At 49.6% G+C, this 18,502-nt stretch overlaps 1 protein-coding gene across 2 annotated transcripts in view; it reads left to right on the top strand.

Moving 5' to 3' along the window:
- Positions 1 to 18,502, top strand: part of LOC143817271 (uncharacterized) — a 63,194-nt gene that overhangs the window by 19,718 nt on the left and 24,974 nt on the right. For both annotated transcript variants that reach the window (XM_077298529.1, XM_077298528.1), the window contains exons 11-15: positions 3,160 to 3,266; positions 11,783 to 11,956; positions 15,099 to 15,196; positions 15,375 to 16,230; positions 16,636 to 16,768. In XM_077298529.1, coding sequence (XP_077154644.1) covers positions 3,160 to 3,266; positions 11,783 to 11,956; positions 15,099 to 15,196; positions 15,375 to 16,230; positions 16,636 to 16,768 — 1,368 coding nt within the window. The remainder of the gene's footprint in view (positions 1 to 3,159; positions 3,267 to 11,782; positions 11,957 to 15,098; positions 15,197 to 15,374; positions 16,231 to 16,635; positions 16,769 to 18,502) is intronic.

The raw sequence follows: 18,502 nt of genomic DNA, 5'->3' as shown, positions 1-18,502 counted from the left end.
CCTTACCTGGATGATCTGCTGATCAAGGGCTCATCCCATCGAGACTGTGCTCGAAGCCTTCAAATCTCTCTGGACACTCTGACCCGTCTCGGCTGGATCATCAACCGAGACAAGTCCTCTCTGATTCCTTCCCAGCGTCTGACATTCCTGGGCATGGAATTCGACACGAACTTGGCTCTGGTCTTTCTCCCGAAGGACAAGTTTTCCGTTCTCCGCAAGGCAGTCCGATCTCTAAAACACCAGCCCCCGTCCCCTACGATTCTGTATGGGAGTCGTGGGAAATATGGTTGCCTCAATAGAAGCTGTGCCTTTCGCCCAGTTCCACACTCGCCCCCTCCAGCTGTTTCTTCTGTCTACCTGGAACAAGTCCACGACCTCCCTAGACTGTTCAGTTCGTCTGCCTCCCCAAGTAAGGCAGTCCCTAACCTGGTGGACTCTGTCCTCCTCAGTACTCAAAGGGAGGTCCTTCCTTCCCCTTCGGTGGCAGGTCATCACCAACAACACCAGTCTCCTCGGATGGGGTGCAGTCTTCCGACAACACACAGCGCAAGGTTGTTGGAACGCCCAGGAGGCTGCTCTTCCCATCAACCTCCTGGAGATCAGGGCAATCTTTCTAGCCCTACTTCACTGGCAGTCTCTCCTGACAGGCGGGCCCGTCCACATTCAGTCGGACAATGCCACGGCCGTGGCATACTTAACCACCAGGGCGGGACTCGCAGCAATCAGGTGATGGCGGAAACGGCAAAGATTCTGCGTTGGGCAGAACTTCACGCTCCAGCCGTTCACATTCCGGGGGTCGAAAATTGGGCAGCCGATTTCTTGAGCCGCCAAGGCCTGGCAGCGGGCGAGTGGTTCGTAGCCAGGTCCCGGGATCCTCTGGCCATCGGCCACGACTCCCTGGTAATTCCATGGTCCCAGTTTCAGCTCCCTTACCTGTTCCCTCCTCTTCCCTTGATCCCAAGGGTTGTAAAGATGATAAAGTCAGAAGAGATTCCGGTTATCCTGATAGCGCCAGACTGGCCAAGGCGCCCTTGGTATGCGGAACTCGTGAACATGGTCTCGGATACCTCCTGGAGACTCCCAGACCTTCTCTCACAGGGTCCGCTATTCCACCAGAGTTCTCAGTCTCTGAGTTTAACGGCATGGCCGTTGAAGCCGCGGTCCTAAGGGAGTCCGGTTTTTCTCACCAGGTCATTCAGACCATGATCAGAGCTAGAAAACCATCATCCCGCATTTAACACAGGTACTGGAAGGCTTTCTTCCGATGGTGCGAGACAATGTTTTTCCGATGTCTTTTTCCCTTCCGGACTTTCTTGGTTTCCTCCAGGCTGGTCTCGATTCGGGGCTGTCCCTCAGTACCCTAAAGGGTCAGGTCTCCGCTTTGTCCATTCTTTTTCAGAGGGATCTATCCTCCATCCCTCAGGTAAATACCCTTCTCCAAGGAGTTGCGCATCTTGCTCCTCCATTCCATTCCCCGTTGGAACCTTGGGATCTCAACCTGGTTCTGGGTGTTCTACAGGCTGCACCCTTTGAACCTCTTCAGGACATTTCTTTTTCCCTTCTTCTTGGAAGGTGGCCTTTCTGATTGCTATTACATCAATAAGGAGGGTCTCCGAGTTGGCAGCCTTATCCTGCCATTCTCTGTTTCTGATTCTTCATCAGGACAAGGTAGTTCTCAGACCTGTCCCTTCTTTCCTTTCCAAGGTGGTATCTGCTTTCCACATCAATGAGGACATCATTCTTCCCTCATTTTGCCCTTCCCCCAGTTCATCCTCTGGAGAAGTCTCTTCACAAACTGGACGTGGTCAGAGCCATTCGGATCTATCTTTCTAGAACTGCCACCTTTCGCCAGTCCGATTCCCTGTTTGTCATCTCTGAAGGTCGCCGGAAAGGTCTTCAGGTGTCCAAGTCCACGATCTCTCGTTGGATTCATTCAGCGATATTGGAAGCCTACCGCGTCCATGACAAAAGGCCACCTCCAAGGGGGCGAGCCCACACCACGAGGGCTGTTGGAGCTTCTTGGGCTGTTCGTCACTAAGCGTCTGCCTTGCAGGCCTGCAAGGCCGCAACCTGGTCATCCTTGCGCACTTTTTCGAGATTTTATAGGGTTCATACCCAGGCCTCATCTGATGCAGGTTTTGGTAGGAAGGTACTGCAGGCGGCGGTTGCTCACCGGCCGACCTAAGTCCTTTCTCTTTGTGTTTTATCCCCACCCTTCTTTTGGGACTGCTTTTGGACGTCCTATGGTTGTCTGTGTTCCCCAATGAAGCGATAAAGAAAAAGGGAATTTTTGGTAATTACAGTAAAATCTCTTTCTTAGAGCCTTCATTGGGGAACACAGCACCCTCCCTGCTGTTTTTTCTAGTACCGTGTTTGGGTCTAAGCGCCCTGGTTTAGTTGGTACTAATATGTTCTGAGTTCTGGTCGCTTCTGCTTTTTTCACCAACTGAGGTACTTTGTGCCTGTCGGTGGGTGTATACTGCTGGGGAGGAGCTACTCTTTTTCTCCTTTTTTGCATAGTGTCAGCCTCCTAGCAGCAGCAGCAGCATACACCCTGTTTTTTTTTTTTTTCTATGTGTAGCTTCCTGTATTATTGATTTCTCATTGAATGTATTGGGGGACACAGATCCCACCATGTTCTCTGTTTCTTCCTCCCCTGGATCGGTTCTGGTGGTCCTGGAACATCGAATTCTTCCCAGCTTTTGTCCTTGTTGCTTGTTTCATGTCTTTCTATTACTTTCCTACAAATCTAAGCCGTATGGTATTTTAGGGGAAGGTATAGCCTTCAAGGCGGAAACGGCAGGGAAACATCGCTCTGCCTGGCACAAGCGGGTTCAGAGTCAGAAAGCTGCCTGCTGACGGTCTGTGTTCTGCGTGATAATGTGGATCTCCAAAGGACCCCCAAATAGATAACACAAAAATGATAGACAGCCCCTGTCGTTCCCTTAAAAGGTCAACGAAGACTGAAATAAAATGTGAACAGAGACCTTAGATCTGGGAAAGTCATTACTCGGAGCCGTACTCTAATATTCTGTCTTATTCCTTGAAGATGTTCTGGGCCGTATAGATCTGACTCTTCCCGTGTAATGTATTATGTATAAAAATCAGCAATTCTGTGCAGTGATCTATTTTTATTTTTTTTTTTGTCTTTTTTCTTAGACTCTAATGAAGTGACTGACAACACGGTTTTGGCCGGGAAATCTATTCTGCTCCATCCTCAGGAACAAGCCATGCGCATCAGAATGGAGGCCGAGCGGAATAGCAAGGTGACCGAGTCTTCACCGCTTCTTATGAATGGCGACAAGTTTCCTGTACTGAATACATGGAGGGTGGCACAGCACCCCGTCTAAAATGTGCTCTTCGGTCGAATCGGTACTAGTATAGTATATTAAAAGAAGTTGTCCATTTTTAGGTACAATATTCTTTTTTTCTTAATGTGAGCCTGACAAAATCTTCTACTTTACCCCTCCATTTTCCAAGCCATTGCTATGATTGTGTAGCCTTTTAAGCCATTTGATCCCCATAGGAATCCCCATAAAAAAATAATTGTAAGCTACACTCCTCAATGGCAGCACAGATGGCTCTCACAATGTTATGGGAATCAAGGGCGTAGCCGGTGTCTCCAAGATCTGCACATGATCGCATTTTTAAGCATTGATCTCCATTATGTGACAGGTGGAACGGTCCTAAACGCCAGATGGAAAGCTACGTAACTGTTTTTTAGCCAGATGAAACTTCGAAATCAGATCAAGTCTTGTGGGATGATTGTGCGATGCCTTATGTTTATCAACACGCCAGTAATCGCCACTTGTCGGAAACCGAGGGACTTTGGTTTCTCACCCCGACATTGTGAACATCGTTCTCCCAAGTGGTTGGGAGAACAAGGACGATCTGGAGTGTCAGTCAGTGATACCCAGAGGGGAATCTCTGCACGGACGGATCGTCTGATTTGAAGAATGGCGCCTTGTGATCTATTCCATGCTGCAAATAAAGTTGGACATCACATACAAGACTGAAGCGGCAAACAGTGTCTACACAACCATCCGAAGGAGTCTACATGACACTGTGTGAAGCCCAGACGTCCAGCAACAGGTGTCCATTGACCTCATGCTGCTGCTCTCAAAGGCTATCATGGAGCAGAATAAAACTGGTGTGGAGGTCTGTCCTCTTCATTGATGAGTCCAGCTTTTGTCTCGGATGCAATAATACCCGCAGATTGGACTGGAGACCATGTGGGTAGAGCCACAAAGTGGTCTTCACCAGGGAATTTGAAAGTGTCCTAGGAGCTGTTTTTTTTTTTTTTCAACATGACACCACCAGGCTACAGTGGCTTGCGAAAGTATTCCTCATATTGGCATTTTTCTCCTACGCCTCATTGGGGGACACAGGACCATGGGGTGTTATGCTGCTGCCACTAGGAGGACACTAAGTAAACAGAAAGATTAACTCCTCCTCTGCAGTATACACCCCTTCACTGGATACAATTTCAACCAGTTCTTGCTTAGTGTCTGTAGGAGGCACTTGGGTCTGTTTTCAGGCCCCAACTTTCTTATTTTAATTTTTATTTTAAAGCTTTTAGTTTTCTGTAAATTTTTAATTTTTTACTTAACGGAGTGAAGGGGGCGACGGGTTCCTTTTTTAATAGGGTCCGCTCTCCCCCGAACCATCAACAGGCGAGCACGGCGAGTATACCTCCCCGTCCCTCTCCTGCGACGTATGGGGCACGCCTAATCTACGCTAGGGCGACGGTTCCTATACGGTCCCGCTCTCCCCCCTGTAAGATGGCGAGCACATGGAGTATACCTCTTATGTGCATCTCCCGGGCTCCACCGCACTCAAGCCCTCATCTTGGCGTCTCGTAGTCCCCACAGTAGCCGTAAGCCCCCTGTGGCAGGCGCAGAAGAACCCTGCAAAATCTCCATGCGGCAGGCACAGCTGTAAGTCCCCTGAGAAGGCAAGCATGCTTCAGGAGGCTCTCCGTCCCCCGACACAGGGAGGATCGATTGAGCTGGAGCTGGTCCCTCCTTCGGTGAGTACTATCTTCCTCACGCTGCCGGCATGGGAAGAAGCGGTCCGGGTCCCTGGGGAGAGGTACCGCTGGCTAGATGCCAGCGACGATCGTTAGGCGCGGCGTCGCGGCCGCCAGAGCGCTTCGCCGGCCGGCTCCACTAATTTAGTCCCCGGCTTCTCCAGCCGGACTAGGCCGCAGTTCAAAAACCCCGCCCACGCCGGAGCCCCGCCCACTGTTCAGGCGCTTCTCGTTTTGAATGAGAAGAGCCCTGCAAATCTCGGGCGCCATCCTGGGACTCCACTGCTGCAGGGAAATACAGCCGAAAACGCTACCTCCCTCTCTTCCTCCCTGGGGACACCAGTTCAGGACCGTGGGTAAGCTGCTCCGCTACATAGGGAAAAGCTTAACCCCTTCCCTGCTCACATAACTGCTACTGCGGTTTATCGGAGATAGACATTCACTATGTCTCAATCTATGGACGCGCAAAAAAAAAAAAAAGGGGACAAAAAGCACACTGTATTTTTTACCATTTGTGCCACTTGCAAGTCTGCTTTGCCAAGTGCCCACAGTACCCCCTTGTGCCAGAACTGTGACCTGGCCAGTGCGCAGCCGCCTTCTGCCGCCACTTCCTATGTCGTCTCCTGAGTGGGCCGCGCACGTTCAGTGGAATCCTTGGTCAAGGCATTGGACTCTTTCCGTGGGTCCTCCTTAAACCAGAATTCACCTCCGTCGGCTGCGACAGAATCTGGTAACGGCGCGGGGCTGTCCGACCACAGGGGGCGCATCGTTGTACGGGACTCCCGGGGTTCCAGGAAAAGGACCCTTTCCCCATCTCCCGTACACGCTCGAGCTTCAGCTTCTGCAAGCTCATCTTCTCGCTCCCCCTCCCCTGAGGGTCGCAGCGTACAGGGCTCAATATATGAGTCGGAGGAATCTTTAACCCAAGACTCCTCTATTGGTCAGGCATTAATGGTGGACGATGAATCTGCTTCCTCTCAGGAAAACGCGTCCAAAAGATATTTGCTAATCACCCTGAGTTTCAGGATATTATCCAAAACACAGGGAGCACCCAGAAAAGCGCTTTACGGCTCAAAAAGCCACGGAAGCTAAATATCCTTTCTCAAGGGATCTGGTGAAGGGCTTACTTCTTTCTCCTTCTGGATCCTGCCGTGTCGCGGCTTGCATCCAAAACAATCTTCTCTCTGTCAGACGATTCATCAGTCAAAAACCCTTCTGACCGCCAGATTGATTATTTGGCTCGCTCAGTCTTTGAAGTCTCAGGAGCAGCCCTCCTTGCATCCTTTGCAGCTTCCTGGGTAGCTAAGGCAATGGTGGCCTGGGCTGAGGTGTTGACCTTTACCGTCCACGGCAGTAATCTTCCCCCAGAGACGGCCAGACTAGCTAACCAGTTAGCTCAGGCCGGAGATTTTGTTGTTAGCGCCTCCATAGATGCGGCTAATTGCGCAGCGCAAGCGGCTGCTAACGCAATTTCCATCGGGGGGGGCCCTATGGCTCCGCGATTGGTGAGCAGACTCTGCTTCCAAAAAGTCGCTGACCTCTCTTCCTTACCAAGCGGGTCGTTTATTTGGGGGAAAACCTAGACCAAATCATTTCTGACGCTACGGGAAAAAAAAAAAAAAAAGTGAATTTCTTCCCCAGCAAAAACCGGCCCGGCACTTTCGGAATCAGCAGCAGTTTCGATTCCGGTCATTTCGTAACAACTCCAGTTTGTCGTCCTCTTCCCCTGGTTCGGGACGTCGGGACAACAGAACTTCCCAGGTCTCATACAGACCAAACTGTTCCTGGAAACCCGGACCCAGGCCGTCTGCCCCTGAGCCGTCCGCATCCCTTAAACCTTCTCAATGACTCGTTGGCGTGTCCGGCGGACACCGACAAAGTAGGCTGACGCCTTCTTTTGTTCCGTCAACAGTGGCTCTCGGTCGTTCACGACGAGTGGGTCAGAGAGCTCGTGTCTTCCAGATACAAAATCGAGTTTTTCTTCACGCCATACAGGCGCTTCAAAAGGACGGTGTCATCACTCCAGTCCCTCGAGACCAAAGGTTCACGGGGTTTTACTCCAACCTTTTCGTGGTCCTAAAGACGGACGGGACTCTACGGCCCATACTGGATCTCAAACTGCTAAAACAAATTCGTACGGGTCCGACACTTCAGGATGGACTCCCTCCGTTCCGTTGTCGCGTCCCTGGAAAAAGGAGAGTTCCTTGCATCCATAGACATCAAAGATGCCTATCTACACATCCCAATTTTTCCCTCTCATCAGCAGTTCCTGCTCTTCGCAGCCCAAGAAGAACACTTCCAGTTTGTGGCCTTGCCCTTCTGACTTGCCACCGCCCCCAGAGTCTTCACAAAGGTCATGGCGGCGGTCATGGCCATTGTTCACGCTCGGGGAGTGGTAGTCCTGCCATATCTGGACGACCTATTAATCAAAGGTCCATCCCAGTCTGCCTGCGAGGAGTCGGTGAGCATCACCGTGGATTCTCTTTCTCGCCTGGGTTGTAAGATCAACTTCGAGAAATCATCTCCAGTGCCGGCCCAGCAAATCTGCTTCCTGGGCATGATTTTGAACTCTTCCCGCGGGCTGGTCATTCTCCCTCCAGAGAAGGTTCTATCCTTACAACAGGGAGCGCGCAGGCTCTTCCGCCCAGTCCCTCACTCCATTCGCTTTGCGATGCGCATCCTCTGGAAAATGGTTGCGGCGATGGAAGCCATTCTGTTTGCGCAGTGCCATCCCCGTCCCTTGCAACAGGCTCTCCTTTTAGCCTGGGACAGAAGCCCGGTTTCTCTCGACCGTCGCTTTCATCTACCCCCACAGGTCAGGCAGACCCTCAGGTGGTGGACACTACAGTCTTCCTTGAACCAAGGGAAATCCTTTCTTCCTGTGCGCTGGTTAGTGGTGACTACCGATGCCAGCCTTTTTGGCTGGGGTGCAGTTTTTATTCACCACACGGCACAGGGTCGTTGGTCAACGAGAGAGTCACGTCTCCCAATCAATATCCTGGAAATTTGAGCGATCATTCTCGCTTTACACAACTTTCACCACCTTCTCGCAGGTCATCCCATCAGAATTCAATCTGACAACGCCACAGCCGTGGCGTACATCAACCCACAAGGGGGAACCCGCAGCAGAGCAGCCATGCGCGAAGTCTCCCACATCCTGCGCTTGGCAGAGACCAATCACTCGCTCATATCGGCGATCCACATACCGGGCGTGGAGAATTGGGAAGCGGACTTCCTCAGTCGCCAAAGTCTTGCTTCGGGCGAGTGGTCCCTCCATCCGGAAGTCTTCCAGCAGATTTGCCTTCGCTGGCTGACGCCGGATGTGGATCTCATGACCTTGAGGTTCAACAACCAGGTTCCCCAGTTCATTGCCCGTTCCCACGATCCTCGCGCCATCGGGGCAGATGCCCTGGTTCTGTCGTGGCATCCGTTCCAGCTGCCATACATTTTTCCGCCCCTTCCTCTGCTTCCGAGAGTCATCAAAAAGATCAGAGCAGAGGGGAGACCGGTGATTCTCGACTGGCCGCGCCGAGCATGGTACGCGGAACTCGTCCAAATGGTCGCCGACACCCCCTGGCGCCTTCCAGATCGCACGGACCTTCTCTTCCAGGGCCCGATTTGCCACCAGAACTCTGGGGCCCTGTCTTTGACGGCGTGGCCGTTGAATCCTGGATTTTAGCCCAAGCCGGATTCTCTCCGGGGGTTTCTTCTACCATGATTCGCGCTAGGAATCCTGTATCCATGCGCATTTATCATCGCACCTGGTGTATCTTCTTTTCATAGTGCAATACCCATGGACGTTTGCCCTTAGTCTTTTCCATTCTGGAGTTTCTCCAATCAAGTTTAGAGTCAGGCCTTGCCCTAAGCTCGCTCAAGGGACAAGTGTCCGCCTTGTCTGTTCTATTCCAACGAAGGATCGCTTCCAGACTGCCGGTTAAGACGTTCATCCAAGGAGTCTCCCGGGTGGTCCCTCCTTATAGAATGCCTTTGGCGTCATGGGATCTTAACTTGGTTCTCGGAGTTCTTCAGGAGGCCTCTTTTGAACCATTGCAGGACATCTCTCTCACCCTCCTCTCATCGAAGGTGGTCTTTCAAGTGGCAATTACGTCAATTAGGAGAGTTTCTGAGTTGGCGGCTCTCACTTGCCGACCCCCCCCCCCCTTTTCTGAATTTTCACCCAGACAAGGTGGTTTTGAGAACCTCTCCCGAGGACATTGTCTTGCCGTCTTTCTGTCCTGCACCTACTCATTGTATCGAGAAAGCTCTCCATACTCTGGATCTGGTTAGAGCTCTTCGGAGGTGCATATCTCGCACGGCTCCCTTCCGTAAGTCGGATGTCCTCTTCGTGCTTCCGGAGGGACATAGGAAGGGTCTACCTGCCTCAAAGGCCACTCTAGCCAAGTAGATTTGTTCCGCTATTCAGGAATCCTATCGTGTCAGGAACACTCCTGTCCCAGCTGGGATTAAGGCGCCATCCACCCGGTCGGTCGGTGCTTCTTGGGCCATTCGGCACCAGGCGTCCGCACATCAGCTTGTAAAGCTACGACTTGGTCCAGTCTGCATACTTTCACGAAGCACTACCTCATCCATACTCAGGCTTCGGCAGACGCTGCCCTCGGCAGGCGCATTCTGCACACAACGGTACCTCAGTAAGCTGGTGGTACATGGGGTATTAGCATATTGCTCCCCACCCAGGGACTGCTTTTGTACGTCCCATGGTCCTGTGTCCCCCAATGAGGCGTAGGAGAAAAGGAGATTTTTGTGTACTCACCGTAAAATCTTTTTCTCCGAGCCACTCATTGGGGGACACAGCACCCACCCTGTTAGCCTGTTTTGGCTTGTTGTTACTTCTTTGGTTTTGACATAGTTTGTCTTTGTTCATGCTCCTACTGCTTTACTACCGAACTGGTTGAAATTGTATCCAGTGAAGGGGTGTATACTGCAGAGGAGGAGTTAATCTTTCTGTTTACTTAGTGTCCTCCTAGTGGCAGCAGCATAACACCCATGGTCCTGTGTCCCCCAATGAGTGGCTCGGAGAAAAAGATTTTACGGTGAGTACACAAAAATCTCCTTTTAGGGTTTTGCTACCTCACAACCTGGAATTTCACTTTTTTGTATGGGTTTGTCGGTTCATGTAAAGAACATTCCTACAACTGTGAGCATTTGGTTTTCAAAGTAGCTGAAAACTTTAGTGCACATTACTATTCACCCTCCTAAAGTCAGTACTTTGTAGAGCCTCCTTTTGCAGTAATTACAGCTGCATGGCGCTTTGAATATGTCTATGAGCTTTCCACATCTTGCCGCTGTGATTTTTGCCTATTCCTCAAGGTAAATCTGCTCCAGCTTCTTCAAGTTAGCTGGTTTGTTCTGGTGAACAGCGGTCTTCAAGTCTGACCACAGACTCTCAATTGGATTAAGGTCGAGCCTTGACTACTCCACTCCAAAACATGTACATATTTCCTTTTAATTACTCAAGTGCTGCTTTAGCAGTGTGTTTTGGGTCATTGTCTTGTTGGAAGGTGAACCACCGTCCCAGTCTCAAATCAATGACAGACTGAACCTAGGTTTTGCTCAAGAATATCCTTGTATTTCATACCATCCATCTTTCCCTCGACTCAGACCATTTCCCCTGTCTGCTGCTGAAAAAAACTCACCGCATGATGATGCTGCCACCACCACCATGTTTCACTGTGGGGATGGTGTTTTTGGGGTAATGAGCTATGTTGGTTTGGTGCCAGACATAGTGCTTACCTTAGAGGCCAAAAAGTTTAAATATTGGTTTCCTCTTCCTCCATACAAAGTGTATATTTAGACAGACCATGTGACACTTGGTGGACGTCCTGTCACAAAGCATGTAACTTAAGAAGGTAATTGCATGCACCATAAATTTTTAAGGTACTTCATATCAAAAGGGTTGAATACATATGCACATGCCAATTTCTAGTTATTTGATCCCATCTTCACCAGCTTAGACTATTTAGTGCTAGTGCATCACACACAAATCTGATTAAAAAAATATTGAAAACAGAATGTAATGTAACACTATAGGTAAAAATCCAAGGAGGCAGGGTAGGGTGTTTGAATACTTCCACAAGCCACTGTACATGTTGCTCATGTTACTGTGAGCAGCCTGTGTGGCTATAATGTGCTACCCTGGCCTGCAGCACCTCTGGACTTGTCTCCAATGGAGCACATCTAGGACATCATTACTCGGTGATTTTACACAAAAGCTGCCAGCAGTGGATCTTGATGATTTGCTCCGAGCTGCAGAACATTCCTCAAACAACCGTTAATAACTTCATTGATCGCAGCCGAGATTGCAAATGCCGGGACTTCGGGACCTGAAGCTCAATAAATCGAGCGGTTTAGAAAATTTGGTTTCAATTTTTTTTCCCCCTCATTTGCAGATCAGTAACACGTCTATCTGTCCTGTGATTTCCATGACCCCACAACTTTTCCTTCCTGCTTTTGTAATTTTAATTTCTAGCGTACTCAAGTGATTTGCCTGTACCTACAGATATAGCATTAACCACTCGCTGCTGTGGTCAAAGTTGAGGACGTCTTGCGCCTTCACTTTCTGTGTAGCTCGGCCGCTCCTACACTTTCTATTAGATCGGCTCACAATACAGATGGCGTAGAGTGTCGGGGCATGTTATTACGGTGACGGGCCGGTGGTTAGGATAACGATTGCTTCATCTACGTAAATGTATTAATGAAAGATTACTCTTCATTACTGTAATTATGCTTTTACAGATGGAAGAACTGGAGCGCCAGAAGCGGGAGCAACTGGAATTGATACGGAAACTGGAAGAAGAGAGAGAAGGCTTAAAGGCCGAATTCCATAAAATGCGGGAAGGGGAACAGAGGAGCAGTGTAACGGCAAAGGAGGAAGAACCGGAGCCAGCAGTGGTGGATGGAAAACCAAAGGTACCGGCCTGTTTTCTTTTAATGCAACGTAAGCCTTTTCTGTTTGCTGGAAGTTAGTCTGAATTCACACTATGCAGATTATGGACAAACCATGTGGATGTGGTTGTTAAAACACGCTTGTGGAGACACGAGGGTCAATGGGTGCTCTCATCCACAGGCCTTGCTGTCTTTAGAAAGACTGCACGGGCCGGGGCTCATCCCCATTTAACGTCCATACTCCTTTCCAGTGGGCAGAACACTCCGATAACCCACGGTGAAGGTACAACACTCCGGTAAGACTATTGGGTCACCAACAGTCAACAACATATAGTACATTCCCAGCAAGGACACAAGATGGTGCAAATTAGAGTCTCACCCTTCCACTGGCTCGCCTGGGATTAGAACCTCTGTGACTTTGGGGCATCCAGGGCCAACTATCCCAGCCAGAAGCACCCTGCGTTCTGCAGGCACCCACAGAGAGGAGGTAGCGGCAACCTTAGGAAGCTGACCAAGTACAGTGACGTATTGGCTAGGTGACCTGAACGTCCCAACCTGGGTTCTCCAAAGTCTTTGTGGGCTAAGTGATGAGCTGTTGTGTAATCCACCATCTGTAACCGTGGCTCCTTGGCTGACGTTTTAGGCCATGTTCACACGCTGCGGTTTTTACCGCGGAACCGCCGCGATTTTGATGCTGCGGGTCCGCAGCAGTTTCCATAGCGTTTACATTAACATGTAAACCCTATGGAAACCGCAAACCGCAGTGCACATGCTGCGGGAAAAACCGCGCAGAAACGCAGCGGTTTACAATCCGCAGCATGTCACTTCTTTGTGCAGAATCGCTGCGATTCTGCACCCATAGGAATGCATTGAACCGCTTACTTCCCGCATGGGGCTGTGCCCACGTTGCGGGAAGTAAGCGGATAATGTGCGGGTGGTACCCGGGGTGGAGGAGAGGAGACTCTCCTCCAGGCCCTGGGAACCATAAAATAGTGTAAAAAAAAAGAATTAAAATAAAAAATGAAGCTATACTCACCTCTCAGCGCTGCCCGCGGCCGTCCGGTCTCAGTTGCTGTGCCGAACAGGACCTGTGGTGACGTCGCGGTCACATGACCGTGATGACGCCGCGGTCACATGACCGTGACGTCACGAAGGTCCTTGTCGGCACAGCCGCTTGCAGCGCCGGGGAGATCGCGACGTCAGAGGGTGAGTATAGCCAATTTTTATTATTTTTTACATTACTATTGATGCTGCATATTGCTGCATATGCAGCATCAATAGTACAGCAGTAATCCCGCAGCGGAAACCGCGGAACAAACCGCGATAAATCTGCAGGGATAACCACAGCGGTTTTGCCCTGCAGATTTTCAATTCCGCTGCGGGATTAACCCGCAGAGGAACCCGCAGCGTGTGAACATGGCCTTATAGAGTCATACTGGTGACAGGAGCCAGGGCCAGCTCTTATTTCAGGGCATTGTCCCACGGGATTGGGGGAAGGTGATCCCCCTCATTCTTCGATTGTTCAATAAGGCTGCATATTTGTCCTCCAAGTTGTGCAGGCTAATAAACCGCTGGGGGCTGATGTAATCAGAAGGCATTCCACAAATTTACATAGAATAAGGGTCAATGGACAGTCTCACATGAAACAAAGGCTCATGTCCCTTGTCCTATTGAACAAAGGAACAGTACGTCCTAATTAAGAATAGTTCACTCTCGCACCAGTGGCCAGATTGACGCTGTGTTGTCACAACGCTATCAACATATAACAGGGAAATTTGTGCATAATTTAGGGCATGCTAGGAATAGTATATTCCACAGCGTGTCAATAATTTTTCACAAATTGTAACAACATGTTTGGACTTATCGTAACGGCTTTGCCTGAGTGCATTTGCATGGAGGCATAAAACTGCTCTTGCAACGTCAGCTGCTGCCCTGTTTGTACGGAGTAGAAGGGACTTGTACTTGGCTGTTGGATCAATGGCGACCCAGAATGCTGAACCCCTTACTTCCAGTAATCCCATGTTGTCCTACTCATCTGTATTATTGAATGAATCAAATATGAAGCTGATGATTGGCACAGAGCAGTTTTTTTGTCCTTTTTTTTTCCTCTATTGGTGTCACACACGATGTAGGAAAGTCTAAAGTGCAACACAAAGGGATATGGGGAAGGGAGCCCAACACTAGGGAAGTGGGGAGTGGAGATCCCCTAGGCAGATCTATCGTCGCCCTGTCTGCCCTAATCATCCCTATATAGGTTTTGCACCTATCGCCGAGCACGACACCTAATCCATGCCTGACCCTAGCAGTAAGCCCTGCTTAGGGAAGGACAAGGTGAACGCTGGTCGATCCCCACTATAACTAAAGACAGGTGGGATACACAAACAAGGGGATCACTCAACTTGAGTAAACTCAGAGAAACACATGTCTTCCAAACACCAAAGAGGAAGGTAGCCGACTGATAGCTCCAAGCCTCAACAGGGAAATGGAAATATCACCAGCAGCAAGCTGGAAGTTATAAACGCTCAGGTCCAGGTGTGTCAATTAGAGCTGCCACTGGGTCATAGAGTTAGAAGGATCAGAAAGAAGTCTGCAAAGCGAACTGCTGAGACCTTCTGCAGCCAGATGCAGTGTGACGTTCTGCAGCCTCCTACACACCTGCGACACCTGGGTACTGCCAAATGTGTGATAGATTGCACATGAGTATCAAAGATTTTTGTCTTCTGGAAGTAGAACATGATGGTTCCTGTTCCATGATTGCCAGCTGAGATCTTGTAAGTGTATACAATGTTATGCGGTAGTGAAGGCAGAAAACGTTCTTAAGAACACACGTAGTCTTCGAAACGCGTCTGATTACCTTTAACACCTACTCCTCTCTACATAGGCTGTGCACAGCAATGCCTACTACCGTAATTATTGAACTATTAGTAAAGATTTACCTTTTTATTGGATTTTTCTACCTTCACTACTGCATTGCTTCCACATCTGGCAGAGACGGAATCCTGTGCTCCACATATGGTCCATGTAAAATCCTTCATAAAGGTGAGCCGAATATATTTTACTATATACAATGTTATGCATTATCCCTATACAATAAACACACTTTACTTGTGGAATGTCACTTTTTTATGTTTTATGGATTCATTTTGTTTTCTTTTTTTTCCTCTAGGAATCTGCAAGCACAGTCTTCCAATTAAACACGTCAGCTGAAAGTTTGCACATTCAGATGATTCGGGAATACCAGCAGCGCTTGATAGAACAGAATAGGTATATATTAAGAGAAGCTGTTTCCATTGCGACTCGTCTTGCAGTCATGGATGCTTCCCCTTCCTTTTACTCTCTGGGGGTAACATCAGTCAGCAAGCTATAAATATATGTACCCCAGTGAATATTCTTTCTCCACGTTATTCTACATTTTGAGGTTTTTGTACTTCTCATGTTTTAGGCTTCACCAGCAGTCCCTGGATGATGCACGTAAACGTTTGCAGGAATACCAGTTACTGCTGAAGAATCGGTATCCTCACTTATCCACGTCGCACATAGAAAGCCCAGGTAGGGGTGAAGAAAGCACAAGAGGTGCTCAAAATGCACCACCTAAGTCCCCTGAAAATGACCGGCCGTACACTGCTCCGTCACCTCCTGCCTTACTATCCTCATCAGCTCAATCTCCGTCTACAGAAAAGCAGCTACAAGGGCTAGTGAGTGCACAACAGATAAGTCCTAGAAATCGTAGACAGACACTCGAGCCCGCTCCATCATCTGCAAGTGATAAACTTAGAACCGAGAGTCCTGTTGGTGTGGACTCCTCATACCCGCACTTTTTTGGAGGGAGAAGTCCTCAGGGACTATTATCTCACAGTCCAAATGAAGCCCGAGTTACTGTAACCGGTTCTGAAAAACTGTCTTCAGCGTCCAGTCCAGGAGAGCATGACTCCTCCTCCGGTACGTCGTACCTCCCGCTTCCTAGAGCACTGTCTTTAGGACTACCTGAGACTGACTTCTCCGAGCCAAGCATCTCCTTCACGTTTCCTGAAGAACAAGTAAACAGCAGATGTCCTCCACTCCTAGAAGACTTTTCCAATGTTCAGGAATTCCGGGAGAGGCTTCTATGTTCTGCTGCAAGCATCCGTAACCAGCAGGACCACCTGAAGGAAATGCAGGTCCAGCTGGACGAGCAACGAGAATCTCTACTGTCCAAGCAGAAGAGTCAAGAGCAACATCTCCTACATAAGCAGAAAGAGCTGGAGGAACAGATTCAAAGGCACCAAGAGTCTCTGGAGAAGCTCCTTGGCCCCGCAGAGGTGAGATGTTGGATATTAAACCCTTAGGCAACATACATTACGCTAGCTCCTGTCGCAAAAGTCTTTCCCATCTTGGACATTTATTGTAAATCCACAGGATATGATAAATGTCTGATTGATGCGGTTGTCACTTTTGTGACCCCCCCACACACACACACACACACACACACACACACACACACACACACACACACACCTATGTCATTAACGGGGCCCTTATTGTGCCGCTGTGAGTGGTGATGTAGCCGCACAGGATCAGCGTTCTCTGTTAACTTCTATGAGAGTTCTGAAATAGCTGAGCAGGGTCAGAGACCCTCATGTGTCAGACATTTAGAATGAGAACACCCCTTGAATATCCTTTTGTAGTTACCTTTTAATAATTGTGGTGTTTTATTTTTTTTTAAGCCTGGAGAGGGGGCAATTCCTGCTGATCTCACCGTGGTTCCTGAGCGGGAACGATACCAATTTATGTCTGCGCTGCTGAAGGCATTGGATGATGAGGAGGAAGAGGAAAAGGAAGTCCACTCTGTGGTTACAAGTAAGTGAAGCACTTGGCTGTCTGCAAACTCATGGAATCTGTCCTTCACTTTAAGTGATGTCACAGCTCCCCACCTCCTTCTGTACAATGACTGATAACACCTCTATATACAGTAGATAACACAGGATCCATCATTCACAACAGGCGGTATCACAGCTCACCTCCTCCTCCTTTACAATGTATGATAACACCTCTATATACAGTAAATAACACAGGATCCACCATTCACAATAGGTGATGTTACAGCTCACCTCCTCCTCCTGTACAATGACCGATAACACCTCTATATACAGTAGATAACACAGGATCCACCATTCACAATGTGATGTCACAGCTCACCTCCTCCTCCTGTACAATCTTACCTGTATATACATTATACATTTTATATTATACTGATATAAAAAATGAAAATAACAATCTAATGTGAATAAAAGCCACATTAGTTTCCTGTTAAATTCTCCCCAACACATCAGCACAGCGACCACCACTAGTCGTTATTTTTTGGAGTGTAGACTTGCCATACTGACACACTGCTACGATCGGTGACTGGTCTGAGTGGCAGTGTACTGTACTGATGAGGCCAGTGATTGGCTGCAGTGGTTATGTGAATGTTTGGAAAGTCTTCACTCCAGTAAAGAAATCAAAGACCTTTTTACTCTGTCGCCTCATTGGGGGACACAGGACCATGGGTGTTATGCTGCTGTCCACTAGGAGGCGACACTATGCATAATCTGAAAAAGATTAACCGTGGCTCCTCCTGTGCAGTATACACCCCTGGACGGCATCAGCCTTCTCCTGTTTTTGCTTAGTGTCGCATAGGAGGCACACCTAAAAGACTTTTTACTCCGTTTTTTCCGACGGGATTACAGATGAAGAAAAGAGGGTCTCCTGTGAGACTCACGGCATGGCTCCTTCTTCGGCCCCCTATTATGGGGTGCCCAGTTGAAGTAGAGATGGCTATTCCCCATGTCGCTCCTTCCCCAGTCCCTCGGGTGCTGGTTCGAAGTCGAGACTCCCCCTCCTTCCCCAATTCCTTTTGGTTTCTGGGTTGAGGTCGAGGCGAGGATAAAGGCCCCTGAAGGTGACATCAGCACCCTCCCTAATCCCCCACTGGGGGTATTAGATTGAGACGCCTCAGGTAGGGCCTGTACAGGCAGCATTCTACAGCCCCCAGCAATGGGCCAGCACGCTGCGCCTGCATCCAGGGACCCCAGCCCAGCTGCGTGCTCCTGTTGGGGTTGGGGGGCGTGCAGGCAGGCATGGCACATACAGACACAGGGCTCCCTGCGCCCCTGTCTCTGCGGCAGCACCAGCTCTATACTGCCTCAGGGAGACCCCAACCGGGCTCCCCCTTCCGCTTATAGCCCCTCCGCCATCCTGCCTTTAAATCCGGAGGGGTCCAGTTCAGATCCAACCCCCTCCCGGACTTTCACGCCGGCCTGGAGCCCTTCTGGGCCTCGGGCATCTAATTTAGGCCCCGTCTTCGGCCTAGCTGAAGCCACCGCCTCCTCTCCGCCCCCCGGCCCGCCCCCCGGATGACAAATATGACACTCTACAGTGTCATAAAGGGGGTGGATCGAGACAGAAAGGGCGCGTTTTTACACAGCCTTGCCTCCTTTTTCCAGCTCTCCGCCCCCTTCTCCTCCTTTCCTCTCTTTCTCAGCAGCTGTTTTTCTGCTGCAGATTAACCCTGCATCTCCCGGTCTGCAGGACCAGGACCAGGCAGCCAGTCTC

Source organism: Ranitomeya variabilis, chromosome 3 (genome assembly GCF_051348905.1).
Source record: "Ranitomeya variabilis isolate aRanVar5 chromosome 3, aRanVar5.hap1, whole genome shotgun sequence".
NCBI lineage: Eukaryota > Metazoa > Chordata > Amphibia > Anura > Dendrobatidae > Ranitomeya > Ranitomeya variabilis.
Note: the sequence above shows the minus strand (reverse complement) of the source record. Positions and strands in the feature narration are given on the sequence as shown.